The sequence below is a fragment of the Plecotus auritus genome, assembly GCF_963455305.1.
Source record: "Plecotus auritus genome assembly, chromosome: 7".
Lineage (NCBI taxonomy): Eukaryota > Metazoa > Chordata > Mammalia > Chiroptera > Vespertilionidae > Plecotus > Plecotus auritus.
In genome coordinates this window covers 68296219-68319662 of record NC_137774.1, presented here as the reverse complement: position 1 = coordinate 68319662, position 23444 = coordinate 68296219, and the positions used below count along the sequence as shown (strand labels likewise).

The following is a 23444-nucleotide window of genomic DNA, read 5'->3' as shown; positions in this document are numbered from 1 at the left end:
CATCATCCATGCATCTATCCATCCATCATCCACCCACGCATGCATGCATCCATCCAATCATCCATCCAATCATCCATTATCCATGCATCTGTCCACCCATCATCCATCCATCCATCATCCATCCATGCATACATGCATCCATCCGTCCATCCAACCAACCATTCTACCATCCACCCACCATTTATTGTCACCGCCCCTATTCCCAGCAGACACCGAGGACTCAGGTCATCAGGTTTGGTTCTGGCCTCAAGGAGCCCTCCGCCAGCAGCCGTCACCAACCCCCCTGCTGGGTCCTCTTCGCACGCAGTGCTGTGACCGAGTCCAGGATGGAGACCTTGGTTCCACCTTTGTGTGCCCCCACCTTGGTTCTATGAAGCCTGGAGCCAAAGGCAAACGCTCCAACTTGACCCCCTTCCCGCTCACTCAGGCTCTGATTGCCTAAGCTCAAGGCAGTCACATGGCCCATAAACATGAAGACGTCCCAGATGTTCTGACATCGTGGAGTCCAAACTGTGCCTCACCCAACCTGCCCTTCCACCGCCCCCCGCACTTCCGGCAGACCGCTCAGTCCAGTTTTGCCAGGAGCCCTGCAGCCACGAGGCCAGGCCCTGGGCCAGAGGTGCCCGCGTGCACTGACCTCTCCCGGAAGTACTTGATGGCCTCGGGCTCTATGAAGGTCGGCTCCTCCCGGTAGCCCTGCTCAAACACCTTGCGCTTGTGGCGGAACTCGATGACCGTCTTGGTGTAGGAGTTGAGTGTGGTCACGGAGGCGGCCATGCAGCAGGTAAAGGAGCCCCACGCCAGGCTGCGGGAGACAGGAGAGAGGTGCCCGTGAACCCCCATCCCCAGGCGCCGCTCCCCTGCTCGCTGCCTCTCCGGGGCCAGACCTAAGCAGGTGCCGCCTGGCGAAGAACAAGACGTGGTCCTGCCCCCTCGAGGCCTGGGGTGGGAGCAGCATTATCTGCATGTGGTGACGCAGAGATGGCCGAGCTCATTCCTCGGAGGCAAGATGCAGGGGCTGACACAGGGCGAGGTACCACAGACTCAGACAGCGTCACTCATGCTGGGTCTGAGCCAACACCGACGAGGAAGGGTTTGTGGAGGGGGGTTGGGATGCTGGAGCAAGGAAATTCGAGGAGATGAGTTGAAGTTGATGATGAGAATAGATGGGAGCAGAAACCCTGAAAGCTGGCCCCTGTAAGAGCTGAATGACCCGTGTTCCTGTGTGACCTTGGGCAAGATGCTTACCTCTCGGCCTCAAAGTCCTCGCATCCGTTTTAGTGGGCATCACAGTAGCCACACCTCACAGTGTGGTTGCAAAGACGAAAGCAGATGGCCCGGTAGGCTCTTAGAATAGAGCTGCACGCAGTTCATGTTCCAGAAAGGCTGGCTAGTATGACTACCATTGCGATTAGCACCATTTTCCCTGCCCGCTTCTATCTGACTCCCAGCTCTCCCTCTGAGATTAAATTATACTGAACTAGCGCTCCACGTGTACCCCCTGCACACTGGGGTCTTGGTTGAGCCCACCTGGTGTGTGTGCTGAGCGGCCAGAGCTAGAGGATCTGTGCCCCCGCACCCCACATTTGGGAAGAAGGGAAGGTGGTGTGGGGCCAACTGCCGTCTTCTCCAAGCCAGTGCCCATTCTAGAAATGCCTCCCGCCTGAGTCCTCTGACCATACCGCAGTGACATTTATAACCGGGGGTTCCGGCCTTGCTGTAGTCACACTTGGTCTGGTTTCCGGTCACTGTCCCAGTCTCTGTCTTGATGACCGGTTTCCTCCAAATCAGGGGCTCTGTCTTGTTGCTGCCAACCCTGCTCTGTCCCTGAGCCTCCAGCCTCTCCTGCTGCCAACCCATAGGGCCTCTCACCATCCACTCATTCCTCAGAGTGAGTGTGGCCCGCCTCCCACGCCCACTGCTCCTCGCTTGTCAGCCTCAGAGCACCCAGAGGAAAGCATGGAGCAATGTGAGGATTCGGCCTTTCTCCCAGGATCCACAACCATCATCTGCCCCTTACTGCCAAACCCATTGAAGGGCTCCCCCGTCCTTTCATGATAAGGAGCTAATGTAGATCTCCCAGGAGCTCCGACGATCTGTAACAGACAGCTGTGGGGCGCCAGCCTGGACCCTCTGAGAACCGCCCAGCCCACCAAGGGTCCAGCAGGTGACTCCACCCCCTGGTCACAGATGATTGGATAAGGGCTGGATGTCTGACCAAAGCTGTTTAATCAGATAATCCTTCCTCAAGATTCTAGTTCAAGCTGGGATGTCTGAACTAGAGGGATGGAAATTCAGAACCTGAGGATGGCCCGGCCCATGTGGCTCAGTAGTTGAGCATTGACCTATGAACCAGGAGGTCATGGTTCGATTCTGGGAGGGCACATGCCCAGGTTACAGGCTTGGTCCCCAGTGTAGGCTGTGCAGGAGGCAGCCAATCAATGATTCTCTTTCATCATTGATGTTTCTATCTCTCTTTCCTCTCTGAAGTCAATAAAAATATATTTTAAAAAACAAAAAAAGAACCTGAGGATGGAGAAAGAAGAAGCAGGCTTTTTCCTGGGATCCCATAGGTATACATATGTTGGTTTTAGCCCGACCCTCATCCACTCTGTTAAGGGACCACTCCCCACCTCCTCTCGGGCCATGTGGTTTGTGTGGGGCTGGCCTCACCCCCAGCCTTTAGGAGTGAGCACATGACCTAGGCCTGGCCAATGAGAGTGTTGCTTCCCTTTGGCCACAGTAATTGGCTCAGGATGGGCATGTGACGCCCAAGTCAGGCTGAGACTCACCCATAGGACTTTAAAAATAAAGATCTTTATCCCCCATTAACCCTCTCCACCCAGCCCCGCCACCACCACCCCAGGCATTCACTGCACTGCTGTTTGTCCGTGGACCCCCAGGACTGCTGCTGAGGTACCAGGAAACAGAGCTCAGCTTTCACCCTGAGCGGGATTTGAGCAGGAGCTCCTGGGGACCGTCCCAGCACCCAGTCCCTGAGAATGAAGAAAGGAGAAAGGACCAGATCCCTGAGCTAAGCAGTATCCCTGGGCTTTCCAGGTGTGGGAACCCAAATTCCTTTTTCGGACTTTTTTTTCCTTAAGGAATTGGGTTTCTGTCAGTGGCAACCAAAGTTCTTCTACAATTACTTCCTATAAATCCCCCTTTCTGCACACGTTCATTTGAAGGTGAATGTCTGGGCCTTAGGGCCAGGGATCTTACCTATGATGGGGTCCAGCTCCCCACGCGGATGCCCAGCGGGAGGAGGAGACCATGCCGTGGATTTCCTCACAGCCTTCCCCCAGTCTGTCCTCTTGTGGCTTTTCCCCTCTGACTTATTATTCCAGGTTTTTAAATTACACTTTTAATGTCCAGGTAATTACAGGTTCACACGCTGCTGTGAGAAATGATGCGGAGAGACCCATGTACCCTCTCCCTAGTTTCCCCAGCGGTGACATCTTGCAAATCCCGTGCGGTGTGGGCCAGGGTCCCCGCAGACACCAGGGACAGCCAGCGGCAAACATATCCTGCCACAGGGGCCCCGCCAGGTGCATTGCATAGCCACACCCACTTTCCTCCCAACCTCTGGCGACCACTAATCAGTTCTTCCTTCCTATAATTGTATCATTTCAAGAATATTATGGAATAGGCTCACACAGTATGTGTGGAATACAGAATAATCCCCTGGAGAGTCATGCAAGTTGTGTGTTTAACATCATGTTCCTTTATATGCATCAGTTTCTCCACATCTGCACCAGCATTTGGTGGTGTCATTATTTTTTAAAATTTTATTTATTTATTTATTTATTTGTTTGTTTATTTATTTATTTATTTATTTTCCAATATGTTCATTTTTTATTTTATTTTATTTATTTTTTTTTTTTTTGAGAGAGGTGACCTTTCAGTGCACGGGACGATGCTCAGCCAACTGAGCCACCCCAGCCAGGCCTGTCGTGTTTTCAACCTGAGCTGCTCTGGGGGACATGTGTTGGCATCTCCCTGTGGCTCTCACCGAGTGGCCCTCATGGCTAATGGTGTTGAGCATCTTTTCATTTGCTGACTTGCCGTCTGTGAATCGTCTCTGGCAAAATGTCTGCTCCTATTTTCTGACCCCTTTGTCATTGTTGTTGTTTTCTGTTGCGTTCTGAGCGTGTTTATACAGCCTGCAGACCAGTCCTTCATCAGATATGTGGTTTACAAATATTTTCTTTCCGTTCGCAGCTTGTGTCTTCAACCCCTTACCAAGGTCCTTCCTGGAGCAAAAGGATTTAATGATGATGAAATCCAATTATCATTTTTTTTCAGTGCTTTTGATGTCAAGTCTAAGAACTCTTTGCCTAGATCCCAAAGATTTTTCTCCTATTTTTTTCTAAAAATTTTATAAGTTTATATTTTTAATTTAAGTCTATGATGCATCTTGAGTTAAATTCTATACAGGATATGAAGTGTAGATCAAGAATGATTTTTTTTTTTTTTTGCCTATGAATTTCTAATAGCTCCAGTACCATTTGTTGAAAGGCTATTCCCACCTCCACTGAATGAATTTGCATCTTTGTCAAAAACCAGTTGGGCATATTTGTGTGGGTCTATTTCTGGATTCTTCATTCTGTTCCATTGATCTGGGTGTCTATCTCCCCACCAACACCACACAGTCTGATTACTGTAGCTATACAATAAATTTTGAAATTGGGTATACTGATTCCTCCCACTTTTTCTTCTTTTTCAAAATTGTGTTAGCTATTTAATTTGCCATTCATTTGTTGTTGTTGCTAATCCTCTCCCGAGAATATTTTTCCATTGATTTTTAGAGGGAGTGGAAGGGAGGGGGAAAGACACAGAGAGAGAAACATCGATTTGAGAGAGACAAATCGATTGGTTGCCTCCCGCAGGCATCCTGACTGGGGCTGGGGATTGAGTCTGCAACTGAGATACATGCCCTTGACTGGAATTGAAGCTGGGACCCTTTAGTTTCAGGTTGAGGCTCTATCCAGTGAGCCAAACCAGGTAGGAAATGTTGCCATTGTTAATAAATTTTATCATAATCTTGTCTATATCTATAAGAAATTACAATGACATTTTAATAGGAATTGCATTAAACCTGTATATGAACTTGTGGGGAATTGACATCTTTATCATAAACATGGTATATCTCTACATTTATTTAGATCGTCTTTCATTGGCATTTTGTAGTTTTCAGCCTCCAAATCCTGAAGATATTTTGTTAGATTTATTACTATGTATTTCACTTGTTTCAGTGTAAATGGTATTGTATATTTAGCTTTGTCCAACTGTTCATTGCTAGCTTACAGAATACTAGAGGCCTGGTGCATGAATTCGTGCACTGGTGGGGTCCAGCTGGCCCACCCCGATGGAGACCCTGGGGGGCAGGCTGGCTGGGGCGAGGGGCCACAGGCATTTCGGTTGTTCTGCCATTTGGTCGATTTGCATATTACTCTTTTATTATATAGGATTATTATATAGGATAATAGATTTTCATAGTTTAATCTTGTATCCTGAGATAGTACTGAATTCATTTATTAGGTCTAGGCATTTAAAAAAAATATTTTTATTGATTTCAGAAAGGAAGGGAGAAGGAGAGAGAGAGATAGAAATATCAATGATGAGAGAGAATCATTGATCAGCTGCCTCCTGCACACCCCACACTGGGGATGGAGCCTGCAACCTGGGCATGTGCCCTGACCAGGAATCAAACCATGTCCACCTGGTTCATAGGTCAATGCTCAACCACTGAGCCATGCTGGCTTGGGCTAGGCATTTTTTTTACATGTAGGTTTCTTAGATTTGTCTGCATAGACAACCATGTTACCTGCAAACAGATATAGTTTACTTCTTCCTTTCCAATCTGTATGCCTTCTATTTACTTTTCATGTCTTATTGCACAAGCAAGAGCCTCAAGCAGTACATGGAGTATGAGTGATGTTCCCAGTCTTAGATAGAAAGCATTGATCCTCACCATTGAGTATGATGTTAGCTGTAGGTATTTAGGTGGGGTCTTTTTACCAAATTTTAAAAGTTCCTCTTTGTTAAATTTTTTTAAATAATATTTTTTGTTTTTTTATTGATTTCAGAGAGGAATGGAGAAAGAGCAAGAGAGAGAAACATCAATGATGAGAGAGAATCATTGATAGGTTCCCCCCCCGACACCCCCTGAGGATCGAGCCTGCAACTCGGGCATGTGTCCTGACTGGGAATAGAACTGGTGACCTCTTGGTTCATAGGTCAGCTCTCAACCACTGAGCCACATCAGCCAGGTGAAAGTTCCCCTCTATTTAGAAAACTCAAGAGGAAAGTACAATTTTCTTTCTTCTTTCCTGCTGTTCCAAGATTGCTTCTTTAAAAATAATTTTTTTTTTTCTGTTTAGAGAACTCCTTTCGCCCTTCTTTTAGGGTAAGACTGCTGGCAACTCTTTTTTTTTTTTTTTTTTAGTTTTCCTCCACCTGAGAATGCCTTGATTTTCCCTTCCCTTTCCTGGAGGATATTTTTCCTAGAAACAGAATGCTGAATTGACCGCTCTTTTCATTCAGCACTTGAAACATGCCGTGCCACCTCCTTCTAGCCTCCATTGTTTCTGATGGCAAAACCCACCCTCACTTAGATTAATCTTCTCTATGCTTAAGGTACTGTTTCTCTCTTGCTGCTTTCGATATTTTGTTTTCTTTGGCTTTAGTCTTTAAGTTGGACTATGAAGCATGGATATCTTTGCGTTTATCTTGTTTGGAGATTCACTCCGCTTCTTAACTCTGTACCTTTTAAAATTTGGGGGAAGTGTTCAGCCATTATTCCTTTGAGTGCTTTGGTCCTCCTCTCTTCTCCTAGAACTCCAAGGCTAGATCTTTTGTGATAGTCCCAGGGGTCCTTGAGGCACTTTTCACTGACCCAGGTGGGAAGATTTTTTTTTTTATTACTGCTGGGCAGGGTGGAGCTCTGGCCCCTTAGGTCTCTGCAGACCCCACCAGCCTCATTGCTCTCTCCAGTGGCCTCCGCTGGCACCAAGGGAGGGGGTAGCCTCATCACCAATGGGCAGTGGGGAAAATCCTGACTCCACTACTCCTCTGATACCACCCAAGCAGGGAGGGGGAGTGGCACCCACCCAGGGCACAGTGTGAAAACCTTCGGGGCCAGAACACCTGCTGGTGTTTGCAGCTTGCACTTCTGAGCTGGTGCCATCGGGTACGTGGTGGGTGGCCTGGTGTTTTGAGCCAAGAGCAGAGTGGACACTGTGGGGAGGAGAGGGCAGGGGCGGAGGGGTGGCTGTCAGCCAATCTATCATCTGAGAGCTGAGGGCAGGGCCGGGGACGCTGGGGGAGCAGACTCAGAGACACATGGATGCCATGAAGCCCATCCCAGGCCCTGCTCAGCGGGAAGACTGACTGATCACTGATTAGCCAGCCCTAGTTCACCTGCAGGCCGGACAGGCGCAGGGCCACTGCGCAGAGCACCGGTGTCCAGGCCACCCTGAGTGCCCAACTGATGGGATCAGGAGCTGATGACCGCAGGTCTGGAGCCTGGCTAGTCCATCCACGGCCAGCAGGGTCCTCATGGGCAGCCACATCTCTCCTAACCCAGCCTGGTCTTAGAGAAAAGGAGGCCAGGGTCACCCGCCTCAGGGGAGATGAGGAAGAGCCAGAGCTTCCTGCTGACCATACAACCATTTAGTGGTGACACAAGCGAACACCCTCTCCAATGGCTCTTTGGGGCCAAGGATCTTCTAAGGTCACAGCAGCAAACACCTCCCATCACCAACCCGTTCAGGGGATCAATATGCTGAAATGCCAGCTAAGCCCAGCAGAGAGAATGGGGCAGCCTGTAAGGGGGGGCAGGGGCGGGAAGGAAAGAGGTAGCAGTGAAGCCACTGCACTCCACACAGATGGGGCTCCAAAAGCAAACGGAGAGGCACCACCCTCCCGGGACCTGGCCCAACGTGCTACTCTAATGCTGTGTGACCTGGCCAGATTGCTTCACCTCTCTGTGCTTCTAGCTCATCTATGCCACCATGTCCCACCCTCAGTCTTCAGCAGGAATGCTCAGGGTCTCACTGTGTGTGCTGGGGTGAGAGGGCCCTTTTCCCATCCATCTCCATGTTGACCAAGTGCAGAACAGAAGCACAAAGTGACTAGTTGTTTGCAGCCTCTGAGGCCAATGGTGTGACTTGGCCTTTGTCTTTTCGGAGGCTGTGCCCTGGTCCAGCCAGTGGGCCTGGTACCTCCTCCGTGGGCGTCAACGCCAGGACTATCCAGCTCAGGCTTGGAAAGCGTCTCCCACTGGGTCTGGCACAGAGCCGGTGGCACCAAGCTTAGTTTCATCCTGCTCCCAGGGGTTGGGGAGGGGGCTTGCCTTGGCATGGTCACAGGGAGACCTGGAGAGAGCTGAGACTCAGAGCTGCCAGGAGCGGGCGGGAAGGAGGCTGGAGGGCCAGGCGCTCAGGGTGGGGATGGGGTCCCAAAGCTCAGGCAGGGCCAAAGGAGGCGGTCGGGGAGTGAGGGGAGACAGCAGCCAGGACTGGGTCCTAACCAAACACTGACGTTCTGGGGCTAAGGCGAGCAGCAAGTCCGGCGGGGGTGGGGGTGGAGCCTGGGGAGCCAGGGAGGAGGGCTGCTCACCATTGGATTACATGCTCCTGGACATGTGGGTCACATGACTCTCAACAGGCAAGAATGGCGTTACCTAAGGCCCAATGTCACTACCACGTGTGTAATCGCTGCCCCTCGTCGAGCACACACTGTGCACAAGCACTGGAGGAGCGTGGCCCCCACAGTCCTCACAGCAGTCCCCCCGGAAACTGTGCTACCATGACTACCATGACTCCTCCTCCAGAGAGGAGGCGCTGAGGCTCCGAGGGGCTGTTGCTTGGCTTAATGCCACATTCCCCGGGCACGATCCCCGTGCTGTGTGCCCACGGGCATGACTTCCCGTAGTCCTGGTGGTAGCTTGTGTGCAACGAAGGCCATGAGCCACCTCTCCGGGGCTGGGGTTCTGTGCAGCCCCTCCTCCTTGAATCTGGCCCCGTCACTTGCTCGTGAGCAAGAGAATGCACACAAGGGACCCTGTGACTTCCGGAGCAAGGCTATAAGATAAACTTGTAGCTTCTGCTTGGATCTCTGGGAACACTTGCTCCCCACGGGGGCCCAGACACCGTGCTGGGGCAGCCGCTCCACTGACAGCCCCCGGCACCCGCCGCACCTCCTGCCAGCGCTGCCAGGGGCCATCTGGATGCCCGGACCGCCAACATCCGTCTGAGGCGTCACGGGAGGCCCCACGCCAGGCCCCCAAGCTGAGCGCAGTCAACCATGGAACCGTGAGAGATCATCATGAATTTCCATGTGTGACGGGTTATGCATCCGCAGAGAACACAGCACTGCGCACAGGGCTCCACGTGGTGCACTCAGGCCGTCCCCTGTCTCAGCTGCGGGCACTGAGGCTCGGGAGGGGCGTGCCTTGGCCAGGGTCCACAGCAGGCGAAGGTCAGAGGCAGGATCTGCTTTAGAGGCCACCCCTCAGCCAGCCTGCCCCCTGCCCCCTCGCCCAGCACTGCACAGTGGCGTGAGTGAGGCCTAGCTAACTGGGTTCGGTCAGACTCCTAACCTGCACCTTCACCTTCTTGAGCAGCGTCCCTCCTGGAAGCTGGCGCCCACAGTCTGCTCTTCCCACTGGGCCCGGGACAGAGGCCAGTGCTGTCTTGCCTTGGAGCCGGTCTCCTCGCGGCCGCCTAGGGCTCTGGGGCCAGAATTGTGACAAATGGCCTCACACATATTAAACTAGAAAGATGACACCGCAAGGCCCTGCAAGGCCCCAGATGCGAGGCATGAAAAGCCGGCTGGTCCATCTTGTGGGCCTCGGTGACAAGGAGAAATGGGTCAGCCCTAAGAGGCGCTACCATTGGCCCGTCTTAAATAAGTCATGGGAATTCACTGCCCCTTGCGGGGGGAGGGGGCCGTGTGCAGCCCTGGAGGAGCAGAGGAGCCGGGCAGGAGACTCAGCTTCAGCGGGAAAAGGTGCTCATGGCTGACTCCAGCAGGCTCAGGTCTGGGCGCCGAGTGCAGGGTGGAGAGCCAGGGGCTTCGGGAAAGAGGCCGGTGGGAGGAGGCGGTTCAGAATCCTGGGCCAGTGACCTAAGCTTTCTGAGCCTCAGCTTCCACATATGCAAACGGGGTTATTGTCCGTGTTACATCTCAGATCAATAGCGGTAACATCAGAAGAGCGTTTGCCCGTCACACAGTGCGCTAGGCGCACAGGAGCCGTGTCTATCCCCATCATCTCACCAGCCGCACACGGGGGCTGAAAGCAGGGGCTCTGGAGCTCCCCCTCCACCTGGGCCCGCCCCAGCGCTGCCACTCACAGGGGGTCCCCTGGACGCCTCACTGCGGCTCTCCTGCCTCAGTCACTCCACCAGGTGCCCGCTCCCAGCACGGCTGGGATGACACCTGTGCTCACTGCACGGAATCAACACCCACAAATGTCCTCTCCCCTCCTGTCTCCTTCTCTCACGCAGGGTGACTGCCTCCCAAGGTCAGGGTCTAAGGAGGAGATGCTGGTGGGAAAGGAGGGATGGGTAAAGGCAGTCAGAGCTTTAGCTGGTTCTGCTGCCATGGGTCTCCTTAAAGGGCATCAGGGATGGTGTCGATGGGCCAGGGTCCCTTTAAGGGGGCAGAGCCATGCAGGGGAGAGGGGGGATGTATCAGGAGTCCCCAGCGTCTGCACTGGGGTTTGTCTCAGTCATTGCTCTTCCTGACAGCCGACCACCTTTCCCTGAGGTGCGTGCTCACTGCCCGTCTGCCGTTCCCCATCCCGGCTCACTGTCCATCCCTCCTCTGCCAGCACCTGACCAAATCCTCCAGAGTGACGCCTTCTCTGTGTTCCCACCGTGGTGCGTGGTGACCTCCCCACGCCCACCCCCGCCCCCCCAGGAGAGTCCACATCATTGCACAGAGCACACAGTTCACTCGTCTCAATGCAGTTGCAATGCTGTCCTGGCACTGCTGTCCACCCCCCCCCACACACACACACACACCCCGCCAGGAGAGTGGCTGGCCCCGTAGTGCTCAGTGAGTACATGTTGAATGACCAAGTGGATAAATGGCCTCAGCCACCAGAGGCAGACCTAACCCCTGTGCACTGGGCAACTACAGTCAAGGTCTCTCCAGCACATACTCCTTCTGATAACAGCCCCCCATCCCACCCCAGGTTTCCTCTGGGGGACCGCCCCTCCTCCTCTCTCTGTCCAAGGGTTTGGGTGGGGCCAATACCATGTGACCCAGGCCAGACCAATGAGAGCAGTCCAGTCTCCTCAGGGTCTAAGTCATTGGTTGAAGGATGGTCACATGACTTAAGCCAAGCCAGCAAAAGGCATAACCAGAGTCTGGCCTGGAAAGGGTGTGAAGACGGCCTCTCTCTGCTGGTATTGCTGCATTTGTAGGATGAACGCCTAGAACTGAGCGTGGTGACCCTTTTTGCCATCACTCGGGGAAAAGCTTGTGAATGAAACCAACACGAAGGGAATGGAGGCAGAAAAGAGGGGGAGGATGACAGTTCCTAAGGAATCAGCTGATCACCTGGATCCAGCCACGCCTGAAGCAGGCATTTTGGTAGCTCACCCAGCATCCATGCCATTCGCTCGCCATTTGAGAGTCTGACTTCTTCCCAGCTCCAGAGACGGGCCTGGTAAGCTGAGCCATAAGCTCGTGACACCCCCTGTCATGGTGGTGGATCAAGAGAGGAAGTGGCCTGAGTTGGGCTCATGGGAGGGAGGCTAGGGACTGTAGTCGACTTTGGGGAAAGGGAAGCCCCACTGTCCCTGTATGTGAAGGAGGAGCTTCCTCACCCCTCCCCCCACAGGGAAGCCTGGCCAGGGGTGGAGTCAGCATGTGGGGGGCAATGCTCGGTGCCCACAGAGGGGAGACTCAGCCCTGGCGTCAGCGACTCTGGTCAAACGTGTCCTGAAGTGCACACACAGCTACCCTCCCCATGTTCAGGAACCCGTGTGTCCTTATTGCTCAGACGAGTGTGGGCGGGGTTTCTCTTGTTACAAGCCAAGCCCCCTTGCTGATCCCCAAGGACCGTTCAGTTACATGAACTAATACAAACCCTTGTTTACTTAACTAGGGACAAGCAAAGGCATCCTGGCTGGTTCTGCCTCTCACACACCGTGCTCTGAGGTTTGGAGCCCCTCACTGAGGTCCTCGCACCCATCGGACCGCCCAGCACCCTCCGTGGCTCGCCCACCTCAGGTCTCGCCAGCTTCCACCTCCACCTCCACAGCCTCTAAGACAGTGGCTGGCAAACTTCCTCTGTGAAGGGCCAGACAGTAAATATTTCAGGCTTTGTGGGCCGTTCAACCTCTGTCCCCGTAGCGGGAAAGCAGCCGTAGACTACATATAAATGATGCGCGTGGCTGTGTCCCAATAAAACTTTATTTATGGACACTATACATTTGAATTTCACGTAATTTTCATATTTCACAAAATATTCTTCTTCTTTTGATTTATTTCCAATAATTTAGAAGTGTAAAAACCATTCTTAGCTTGAGGCTGATTAAAATGATAGTGGGCCCGATCTGGTCCACGGGGCGGAGTTCACCCACCCTTTGGACTCCGGGCTCACCCCCCTTCCCTCTGTCCCCCACCTGGGCTGAGCTGCTGAAGTCCCAGCATGCCTTGGGCCTCTTGTGTCTGAGGTCAAAGCCACTTACCAGAAGGACCACCCGTAGTCCCAGGAATGGGGCCTCCAGTCTTCAGGGCCGAGGCTCACGGTGACCTGGAACACCTGCGTGTACATCATGTGGGCGACCATTCCCAGGAGGCCTGTGGGGGAGCAGAGCAGGAGTCAGGAAGCAAGGCGGGGCTTTGTGCACCCCACGGGCCCGCGAGTGCTGGGCAGAGCATGGACCCCCCACCCCGCCCCCCGGGGAAGGACGGTCGCAGTAAACCATCTGTAGTCCATGCAACAGACAGGATTAGTGTCCAAGATTTTTGCTTCCAGTTTTTTTCTCTATAAGCAATGCTGCAATGAACACCTTCTACCTGAACACGGGAGGCCGAAGAGCTGGCGTTTGAGCCAGAGGGCAAAGGGCAGCCTGGAGAAATGTAAGCCAAGGAGACAGTCAGATCTGTGTGTGGTGGGCCAACTTTTCCTGTTAAGAACCAGATGAGGAAATGTTTTAGGCCCTGCGAGCCACCTGGTCCTGTTGCAGCTATGCGCCTCTACCGTTGTAGCGTAAAGGAGCGTGGACAGCGTGGGAACGCAGGCGTGGGCGCGTCAGCTCCGGCTGTAGTTTGCTGAGAGGTGGTCATTTGGGAGAAGGAGCCTAGAGTGTTTTTTCAAACCTCAGGTCTTAACTCAGTAGACTAGTGGGTCAGGAAATGAACTTCATGGACTGGGACCAGCACTGCCAAGAAAAGAACAGAATGGAATAGAAATATCCACTCCCACCAAATGTAGCAGGAGTAAGTATTGTCTTGTATGTGTGTTGTGTGTGCGTGCGTGTCTGTGCGTGGTGTGTGTGTAGTGGTTGGAATATGGCGTGTTTTTCTGCGGCTCATGGTAAGTCTTTGAGCCCGCGGGCTGGGAGAGCCTCGGTCTGAGGTCTCCTCGCGCAGCCCTAGGCAGGGCACCTCACTCCTCTGAGCCTCAGCGCTTTCCGCTCCGGGATGAGGACTGTGACAGTCAAGCGGAGGGGGGTAAACCGAGGAGCCTCCGTGCTGGTGCCCACTGGACATGCTCATACGCTGCCGGGTTATGATGAACCCGGGGCGCCCGTGTGGATGCGGCGACGGGAGCCTCGCGGTGCTTCGCTGCACAGCTGACTGCACAGACCTGACTTGCAGAGGGAGCGACGGGCACTGAGAGGGAAGGGGTCGCTGGCGAGAGGAGGGAGGCAGGGATGCGTGTGCACTGACTGTGGCCAAGCACCCGGTCCGACTTTCACCTCCGTTCTTGCCTCTTTTAATCTTCACAACAACACTTGGAAGTGCAAGGCCCTGATCATGGAACTTCCGGCCGAGGCTCCAGCACACCTGTGTCTCCTTCCAGTCACCTGGCCAGGCCTGACGGGCACGGGAGACTCAGAGGTGACAGAGGTGGTGCCTGTGCTCTGGGCTGTGTCAGCCTCACGTGGACACGTCCCCTGCTCTCTGACCTCAGGTGAGGGCTGCCCTCCATGGCTGCTGGGGGCACTGAGGCAGGGCATCCGGGGGAGGTGACACACAAGTGCTGAGTCCCGTCAGGAGCCCCAGAGGCTTGGCGCTCTCTGTGGCAGGCCTGAGGACACCGAGACTCCATCCTGAGCCGGCCCTGCCTCGGCCTTGGCTCTGTGGGAAGGCAGGGGCGAGGGGGCGAGCCTACGGGTAGCTTTGTTTTTTACTTGACACCGTTTTTGGCGAACTTGCTTGGGATGCCTTAATAATGAGGTGCCATATTTAATGTGTTCCATCCACTGAGGGCATTGAAGCTGCCTCCAGGTTTTTGCTCTATAAGCAATGCTGCAATGAGCTCCTCCCACAAGGCTCGTCCACACCCTCGAGGGCCAATGCTTGAGATGACAAAACGCTGACAATTTTGCCCACTGCGTGGAAACACGGAACCCCGACATTGCTTTACGTTTCATATTTCCCTTGTTATTAGTGAGGTTGGGCATCTTCACATGCTTATTAACCATTTCTGTTTCTTCTTCTATGGATATGCCTGTCTGTATCCGCGTCAGCTTTCTCTTTGGAAAATTCTTTTTCATTATCACTTGGTAGGAATTCTTGGATACTAATCCCGTCTGCTGCATGGACTACAGATAGTTTATTGCTGTCTTTTCCCACGTACAGAGGCCTCTTTGGTTATGATTAGACTCTATTTTTAGAGCAGCTTTAGGTTTGCAGAGAAATGGAGCAGATAGTAGAGAGTTCCCATACGCCCCCTCTCACCGCCTCACAGTTAATGGGGTTCATGTGTTACAATTCATGAACCAGTATTGAGGCATTATTTTTTAAAATATATTTTTATTGATTTCAGAGAGCAAGGGAGAGGAAGAGAGGGAATCATTGATTGTCTGCCTCCTGCTCGTTGGACCAAGCCCACAACGCAGGCATGTGCCCTTGACCTGAATCGAACCTGGGACCCTTTGGTCCACAGGCTGATGCTCTATCCACTGGGCCACACCAGCCAGGGCTTGAGGCATTGTTACTAACTGAATCTGCGGTGTACATTTGGCTCACTGTTTGTGCTGCACGAGCTGTGAGTTTTGACACTTGTATAGTGACAGGGACCCCCAGTCCTGTGCCCAATAGGCTCCCGGCCCTAAAATCCCCGTGCTCCACCCCCCTCCCACCCTCCCTCCTCCCAGCCCGGGCGGCCACTGATCTTCTCTTTGTCTCCGTAGTGTTGCCTCTTCCGGAACGTGGGGTTGTTGGGATCACAGAGTAGGTCGCCCTTTCAGACGGGCTTCTTCCACGTAGCAATGTGCATTCCCGGTGCCTCCGTGTCTTGCTGGCTCACTGCTGTTTGGTGCTGAATAACGCTCCCCTGTCTGCATGCACCTCAGCTGATCTACCATCACCTGCTGAAGGGCATCTTCGTTGCTTCCAGTTTTGGGTGATTGTGAATAAAGCTGCTTTGGTCATACATTTTAGTATCTGATGTAGTCAGACCCATCCCTTTCTCTTTTTGGGTTCTACTTCCTGTGTCTGACTTAAGAAAACCAACACCACACACAGAGTCTCCTATAGTTTTCTAACGTACTTACAGCTGTTTGTTTAATTCCTCTGGAATTTATCTTAGTGACGGGTGCGGTAAGGATCTAGCTTAACTTTCTTAAAGGAATAACTAATTGCTTTGAGCCCTTAGAGAATCATCCGACCTTTCTCCACTGATTTTATTTTATAAATACATTTTACTGATTTCAGAGATGAAGTGAGGGAGAGAGATAGAAACATCAATGATGAGAGAGAATCATCGATTGGCTGCCTCCTGCACGCCCCACGCTGAGGATTGATCCTGCAACCGGGACATGTGCCCTGACCAGGAATCAAACCGTGACCTGCAGGTTCACAGGTCAGCACTCAACCACTGAGCCACGTCAGCTGGGCTCTCCACTGATTTTAAACGACGCTGTCACACCATATTCCAAGCCCCACCTCGACACCAGTCTCTCCTATCTCAGCATCTGTTCCCTGGCTTGCTCCTGTTCCCGTGTCAGCACTGCACTGTTTTGATGATGTAACATACGGCCCAGTCAGCCGCTGCCCAGGGCTCACTCCCTCTACAACTGCCCCTCCCTACGGCTTTGCCCTGAGGCGGGACCTGGCCCCTTCCTGAGCCCCCACCAGTCCTTCCTGAGGGCTGGACCTTGCTCTTCACCCTCGGTTGTTGCAGCTTCTTCGGTTTCTTCCTCACTGAGCCAGCCCAGTGCTCTTTGAGTTACTTGATCTCTCAGTGCCTTTGTTTTCTCATCTATAAAATGGGGACCGTAGCAGACACTGGCCACTCCAATAAGCATCCACTAACGAACGAAAACAGTCCTGGGAACACCCCCTCCTTATATCAGGACAGGGGGACAGCACAGCATTTTACTGCAAGAACTCTCAGCTGGACCCAGGAGCTGGACCAGCCTGCTGGCAGAGTAATTAATTTTCTGAATTGTTGTTATAGGAAAGCATTGATTTCTCAATTGAATCCATTTATTCCCAAATCTGAAAGGCCATGCTTTAAGAAAATTCAATAAATGAAATTGCAATTGGTGAGATTCTCGAATTGCATTTTAAAGACTCCGCTTGGGAGGTCCGCCCCCCGCCCATGTTCTCTGGGAGCTCACACACCGACCACCAACATGTGTCACCGACCCTCAGCAGAAAGGACCGTTTTCAGCTCCTCTGGATTAAGCAATGGCATTTTGATGAGTGACGGGACCTCCTCCCTTAGGGGCGACTGAATGAGTGAGGCTCTCCTGCCGAGAGGCTCCCCGGGGGACCCCACCAGGAGTCACAGCTGTAAACCCTCCTCCCTGGGCTTCGGGACTCCTCCCTCTTGACACCTAAATGGAGCTCCCAGCCTTAGGTGAGGGGACCCTGGGGAACGCAGGAAGTGGGGGATGCTGGCCAGGGCTCAGACCTGGGCTGCACCCGGTGCCACCCAGAACCCAGAGCTGGAAGAGCTGTGGCACCCCCAGCCCTGCCCTCACTGGCTACCCCGAGGAAGAGAGGCTGGGGTGGGGCTAGAAGTAAGAGAACGTCAGGAGGGTCAGGGGTGAGCCCGGAGGAAAGCAGGGGGGAAGCGAAGTGAGAGAGAGCGTCTAGTGTCCCACTCTGTCACTCACCAGCTGTATGACCTCCCCTTTCTGTGCCTCAGTTTCCTCAGCTCTAATATGGGGTTCATAATAGCACCTACCTCCTAGATTGGTATGCGGCTTATACTTGAAAAGCACTTAGAACAGTGCTTGACATAATAAACCCCACAGAAGTGTTTCTTGAATGAATGGATGGATGAGTGAATGCATGAATGCATGCATGCCCAAGGTTCACTGTGTAGACCTGCTAGACCAGTGGTCGGCAAACCGCAGCTCGCGAGCCACATGCGGCTCTTTGGCCACTTGAGTGTGGCTCGGCATTAGAACCACTTCTTCAAAGTAGACTCGCCCAGGCCGAAAACCGACTTCTGCACATGGGCCACGAAGTTTCAATCGCACTGTATGTGCGCGCCTGCACGTGGTATTTTGTGGAAGAGCCACACTCAAGGGGCCAAAGAGCCGCATGTGGCTCGCGAGCCGCAGTTTGCCAACCACTGTGCTAGACTAGTTCTGGTTTGCTCGCCACTGAACCCCCGGCACCTGGCTTGCCGTGAGTGTTCACCGGTGTTTGTTGACTGAATAGATGGCTGCTGGTTGCAGCAGGCCGGTGTTAAAGGTCTAGGCTGGGATATGGGACTGAGTTAGGACGGGGCCAAATTCGAAAGCTTTAGAGAGCAAATGTCAGTCATCATTCCTGTATTTACTTGTCATTCCCATCCCAGATACTATTCGGGGCAGGGGGGGGGGGGGGGCGCGACACTGGGAGAGACAGCTGTGTCCTGCTGTCACGGGCCTCCGGTTCCAGGGAAGAGAGGCAGACAGTGAGCCATAATCTCACAAGAACATTCCAGGCAGTGGGAAGGGCTGTGGTCAAGATAAGATGGAGCAAAGTACCAGGCAGCTCCAGGGCCGCTGCTGCGGATGGGAGGTCAGGGAGGGCCTTCTGGGGAGGGGACACTGAAGCAGAGGCTGGGTGGGTGGCTGGAGGCAGCCACAGGAGTATGGGGAGGGGGCAGGACACAGCCTACTGTCCGGGGAAGGGAGAGAAGGCACCACAGAGTGAGAAAGGGGAGGTGGACATGCAGGGCCGGGCCCCCAGGGCGCCTTGGACCACAGCGAGGAGTCTATGCGCTGTGGGGAACCAGGCGGGGTATAAGCGAGGGTCTAATTTCAGATCATGCTGGTTACGCTGTGAAGAGGGAGGAGGGGGCGGGCCAGGAGGTGGCTCCGTGGAGAGGGTGCTCCAGCCCAGCTGCTCTTGCTGAGACTGGACTTGCTGGCGGTCCTGGGCAGGCTGTGAAGGTGGGTCCGCAGGACCTGCCCAGGGGCCGGACGTGGCCACCCGGAGTCTAGGGACCTTCAAAGGCTGTGGTTTGAGCTGCTGGGCAGATGATGATGTCATTTACTAAGATGAAGAAAATGTCTGAGTGGTAGACCCCTTTGGGCTGTATTTGCGTGAAATGCCTTTTATATCCAAGAAGAGATACAAGCAAGCAGGAGGGTGCAGGTGTGGGTGGTGTGGAGGGTGGCGGGTGTGGGTGGTGGGGAGGGTGGCGGGTGTGGGTGGCGGGGGAGGGTGGCGGGTGTGGGTGGCAGGGGAGGGTGGCGGGTGTGGGTGGTGGAGAGGGTGGAGGGTGTGGGTGGTGGGGAGGGTGGCGGGTGTGGGTACAGTGTGGAGGGTGGCGGGTGTGGGTGGTGGGGAGGGTGGCGGGTGTGGGTACAGTGTGGAGGGTGCAGGTGTGGGTGGTGTGGAGGGTGGCAGGTGTGGGTGGTGGGGAGGGTCTGAGGATGGAGGTAGGTGTGAAGTCGCCTTTTCAGGAAGCGGAGAAGCACAGACACCGCAGAAGGCACGGGCGGGGCAGTGCGCACCTGTGAGCTCTGTGCGATGACAGTGAGGCTGGCAGGGGAGGGACTGAGCCGCCAGAGCAGCCAGCCCGGGCAGAGCGGGGCCTCTGAGTCTGGAGGATGCTCCCTGGGGAGGGGCTGGCTGGTCCTGGCCCGGTGACCCCCCCCAGGAAGGTGCCCCCTGGGTAGGAGTTGGAGCAAAAACACCCCACTGAGTTCAGGCCCCTCTGGCACAGGGCCTGCCTCTCTTTTGCGCAGTTTGGACAGATTATGCTAATGCCACGCTCCATTTAATGGAGGTGTGGGGCGGTGGCTGATTAATTAACTTATAACAGAGTTATTTTAAACACGCTGCCTAAGCCATTACTCAGAACACGGAGTACACTCATGTCTACACACATATTCTCGTGCACGCGGCAGAGTCTGGATTTGCCAACATCCCACACACGTGGTGTCAGGACACGACACAGGGTCTGGCCAGGACCTGGAGGGAGCTGAGAGCAGAGGAGATGGGCAGGTGGCAGCGTGGCCCGACACCCTGCTGGTCACCCACACACTGAGCACCAGATGTGTGTCAGGCCTCCTCGCGGTGCGGGGGGGAGGGGGGGCTATGGGAGAGTGGGGGCAGCCAGTGGCCGGGCCTTGGAATGGAATGCGGGTCTGGAGCAGACACATGGGGCTGCTGAGGGCTGGGCTGGGCCTTGGGCAGGACGTGGGTGTGCGAGCTGCGAGCTGCTGGAGGCGTAAACAAGGCACAGCAGGGAAGTTCTGACGCCTCTGGGGGAGTTTGGACTTTATCCTGAGGGCACCGGGCAGGATTGCGTAATTGTAAGAGGGGGTGGAAGGCCTCTCCGCTGCCTGCCCCTGGGGAGTGAGCCTGGTGGGAGCAGGGAGGCGGGAGGGGCAGTCAGCCCTTGGAGCCAGACCACGGGGGCCCAGAGGAGGAGGCAGGTGGGCAGGTGCAGGGTGGGGAGCACGGGACCCCTGGCACCGCTGAGAGGCGGGGATTCCCAGCAAACCCGTGGGCACTGGGAAGCCCTGGCTCAGGAATGGGGGCGCTGGGGGGACTGGGAGGCCTGGCCAGTTACCGTTGGCCCTGAAATCCCAAAGGCTGAGTTCATGACACCCATCGGCTGGGGCAGACGGAAAAGTAAACCCCTTTATCTGCGAACATCTAAAATCCCCAGACGCTGGTGCCAGCGGAGACCAAGGCTGACCGCCCCTCGTGCCTGGCCTCGGGGAGCCCACGTGTCAGGCCCGCCCGCTTAGCGCCCTCCCGGGAGGCCGAGCTGCCGGTTAGCTCGCCCAGATCTATTTTTGAAGAACAGGCTATTTTTAGACACTCTCTCGAGATCCCGCAGCCTCTCTGAGTAGCATATTTCAGGGTTTAAAAAGTCCCTCCTTACACATAACCTAAATCTTTCCAGCTCCAATTTAAGCTAATTTCTTGCTGTGCCCTCCGAGGAAAGGGTGAGCGGTTGGCATCTTCTCAAGAGGAGGCTTTCGGGAGCTGAGCAATTACTGAGCCGCCCTCCACCCGACGGCTTGGCAGCGCTGTTCCCTCGCTCCCCGTCCTCCGAGGTCTCGGTCAGGCCGCTTGGGTCACCAGCCTCAGTCTTGTTCGGATTCTGCCCGTTTCTCTATTTGCCTTTTGCAGTGCAGTGGCCCAAGTCAGAGGTGGCATTTAATGGGAGACCTCCTTGTTTCCAGTAATAGGTCAGCTACACCTCCTCACAGCCCAGCCTGTCTCCCCGGCACCTCCACCCAGCGCTGAGGCACTGAATGGGCCCCAGGGCGGGGGGGGGGGGGGGTGGGCGGGCTGGAAGACGTCAGGGGCCAGCGCCCAGTTCCTGGTGACCCCTGGGTAGCCTGGAGCAATCCTATATAATAAAAGGCTAATATGCAAATAGATCGAACTGTGGAACTACTGGTCGCTATTGCACACTGACCACCAGGAGGCAGATGCTCAATGCAGGAGCTGACCCCTGGTGGTCAGTGCCCTCCCACAGGGGGAGCACTGCTCAGCCAGAAGCCCTGAGCCAGGCTCACGCCTGGCAAGTGCAGCAGCGGTGGCAGGAGCCTCTCCCGCCTCTGCGGCAGCTCTAAGGGCTAAGGATGTCTGACTGCTGGCTTAGGCCTGCTCCCCGAGGGGCGCGGGTCTAAGCCATCAATCAGACATCTCCCAAGGGCTCCCGGACTGTGAGAGGGCGCAGGCCGGGCTGAGGGACCCGCCTCCCTCCCTGAGTGCACGAATTTCGTGCACCGGGCCTCTAGTTGGTGGAATGGTTGTTTATATTAATAGGCATGTGTCCCCCAGCCCCTGCCCTCAGGTTCCTTGGGACCCTCCTTTACTTGGGCGCCTAGATCTGACCTCCATGGCCTCAGGGTGCAGCTGTGACAGAGCTGACAGGAGTCAGTCCTTGGGGATCTGAGGAGCCTGCCTGCAGGTGCTCCATGGGGAGGCCAAGCACACTGCCTTCTCTGCCCTCAGCCTGGACACCAGTAGGTGGCTGCCCACAGGTGGCGGGCGTGAGGGGAGGAGGAGAGGGTGGGGGTCCCAGGAAGAACGAATCCAGCTGTAGAGACCTGAGCAGGGCAGCCCCAAGGGCCCCAGCCTCATCTCAAGCCCCTTCTAGAGCCTCCCCAGGAGCAAGCGAGTGAAGTCGCCCCGCAGTTTCCCTGTCCAGTCCGAGTGGACAGCGGACATCCTGGGATTGGGCAGCCCGTGCTCTATTCAGAAAGAGCATGTCCCCTGGGTCCCGGCCTGGACTCCCCTGGGGCCCTTCACAGGCCCAGCGCCCACTGTGATGGCCTCGAAGGCTGTGTGCCCGCATGGAAGGTGGGCCCGCTCACCTATGGGGGTGGTGGGAGTGAGTACAGCAGGCTGGGGTCTCCCTCAGAGGCCCAGGGCAGAGGGGCGGGGCCCGGACATGCACACACTCCCCAAGCCCAGGCCTGGCCTCTCCCCGCCTTTCCTCAAGTCTCCACCCAGCGTTCACCAGCATGGGCACGCCACCTGGACATCCAGCCTAGCCAGGGACTTGGTCTGCCTCCCGGGGGAATGCCCTGACCCTGGGCATGAGCGGCCCTGTCTGCCATGCGGCACCTTCCTAGCCTGCCCCAGCCTCAGGTCCTGCGGCTCCACGGAGAGCCCTGAGCTTGGAGACAGGGTCCGGGAGATGCCAGCGACAGCAGATTGCAGAGCAGAGGAGATGCCGAGGGAGCGGCTCTCGCCAGCCTCCCGTGCCTGCTCAGCTCTCCACAGGCCCCACTGGACACGATGGCCTGAGAGTGAGGGGACCAGGTCATTTACCCAAAACCAGTGCACGTATGAGAGTGAAGGGGCAAATGAAAGATTATCCGGGGCAACAGGAGCACAGGCGCCAATAGTGATGGCAGAAAAAATGAGTGAGGGAATGAGCCCAAATCTCTCCAGGGACCCCTCTGCGCTCCGCCAGGGACTTCAACCCCGCAGCCTGTTTCACAGGTGAGAAGTGTGCTGAGGACCCCCTCTTTTTAAAAAAATATATTTTATTGATTTTTTACAGAGAGGAAGGGAGAAGGAGAGAGAGTTAGAAACATCGATGAGAGAGAAACATCGATCAGCTGCCTCCTGCACACCTCCTACTGGGGATGTGCCCGCAACCCAGGTACATGCCCTTGACCGGAATCGAACCTGGGACCTTTCAGTCCGCAGGCCAACGCTCTATCCACTGAGCCAAACCGGTCAGGGCAAGACCCCCTCTTTTCTGCACACCTCTCATGCGTTCGGTGTCACTGCGAGCATCTGCTCCGAGCCAGGCACTGTGCTCAGGGCTGGAGGGAGAGACCCACGAGACCCACGTGGCCCTTGCCTCCTGACCCTTCAGCGGGGGAGACGGAACAAGCAGGAAACAACCTCAAGGGCCAGGGGGTTAGAAGATGGGACGTGCAGGGGCCACAGGGACCCACACCGGGAGCCCTTAGGTCAGGGGTCAGGGAAGGCGTCCCTGGGGTGGGACCTCTGAGGGAGCCTGAAGGGTGCGGAGTGGCTGACTGGGTCAGCGCTGCGGGCACAGCTCTCTGGGCACTCATGCTTCCTTGAGGCCAGGAGTCTCAATCTCAGCACTGACGTCTGGGCCAGACAGCCCTGCTGCGGGCGCCTGTGCACTGCGGGGTGTGTGGAAGGCTCCCTGCCCCCCCCCCTTTAGATGCAGGGCACTGCCCTGCCCTCCCCAAGTCAGACAACCAAAGTGTCTCCAGGCAGCACCAAAGGTCCTGGGGAGGGGGCGAGTGCGGGGGGTGGGGGCGGGTAGCAGAGAGGGCAGAACCTCG

The 23444-nt window shown here is 55.1% G+C and overlaps 1 protein-coding gene across 3 annotated transcripts in view; it reads right to left on the bottom strand.

Annotated features, from left to right (window-relative positions):
• Positions 1–23444, bottom strand: part of GSG1L (GSG1 like) — a 200358-nt gene that overhangs the window by 30686 nt on the left and 146228 nt on the right. For all 3 annotated transcript variants that reach the window (XM_080682039.1, XM_080682040.1, XM_080682041.1), the window contains 2 exons: positions 12708–12819; positions 638–805 (listed from right to left, as the gene is read on the bottom strand). In XM_080682039.1, the coding sequence (XP_080538165.1) occupies positions 638–805; positions 12708–12819 (280 nt within the window). The remainder of the gene's footprint in view (positions 1–637; positions 806–12707; positions 12820–23444) is intronic.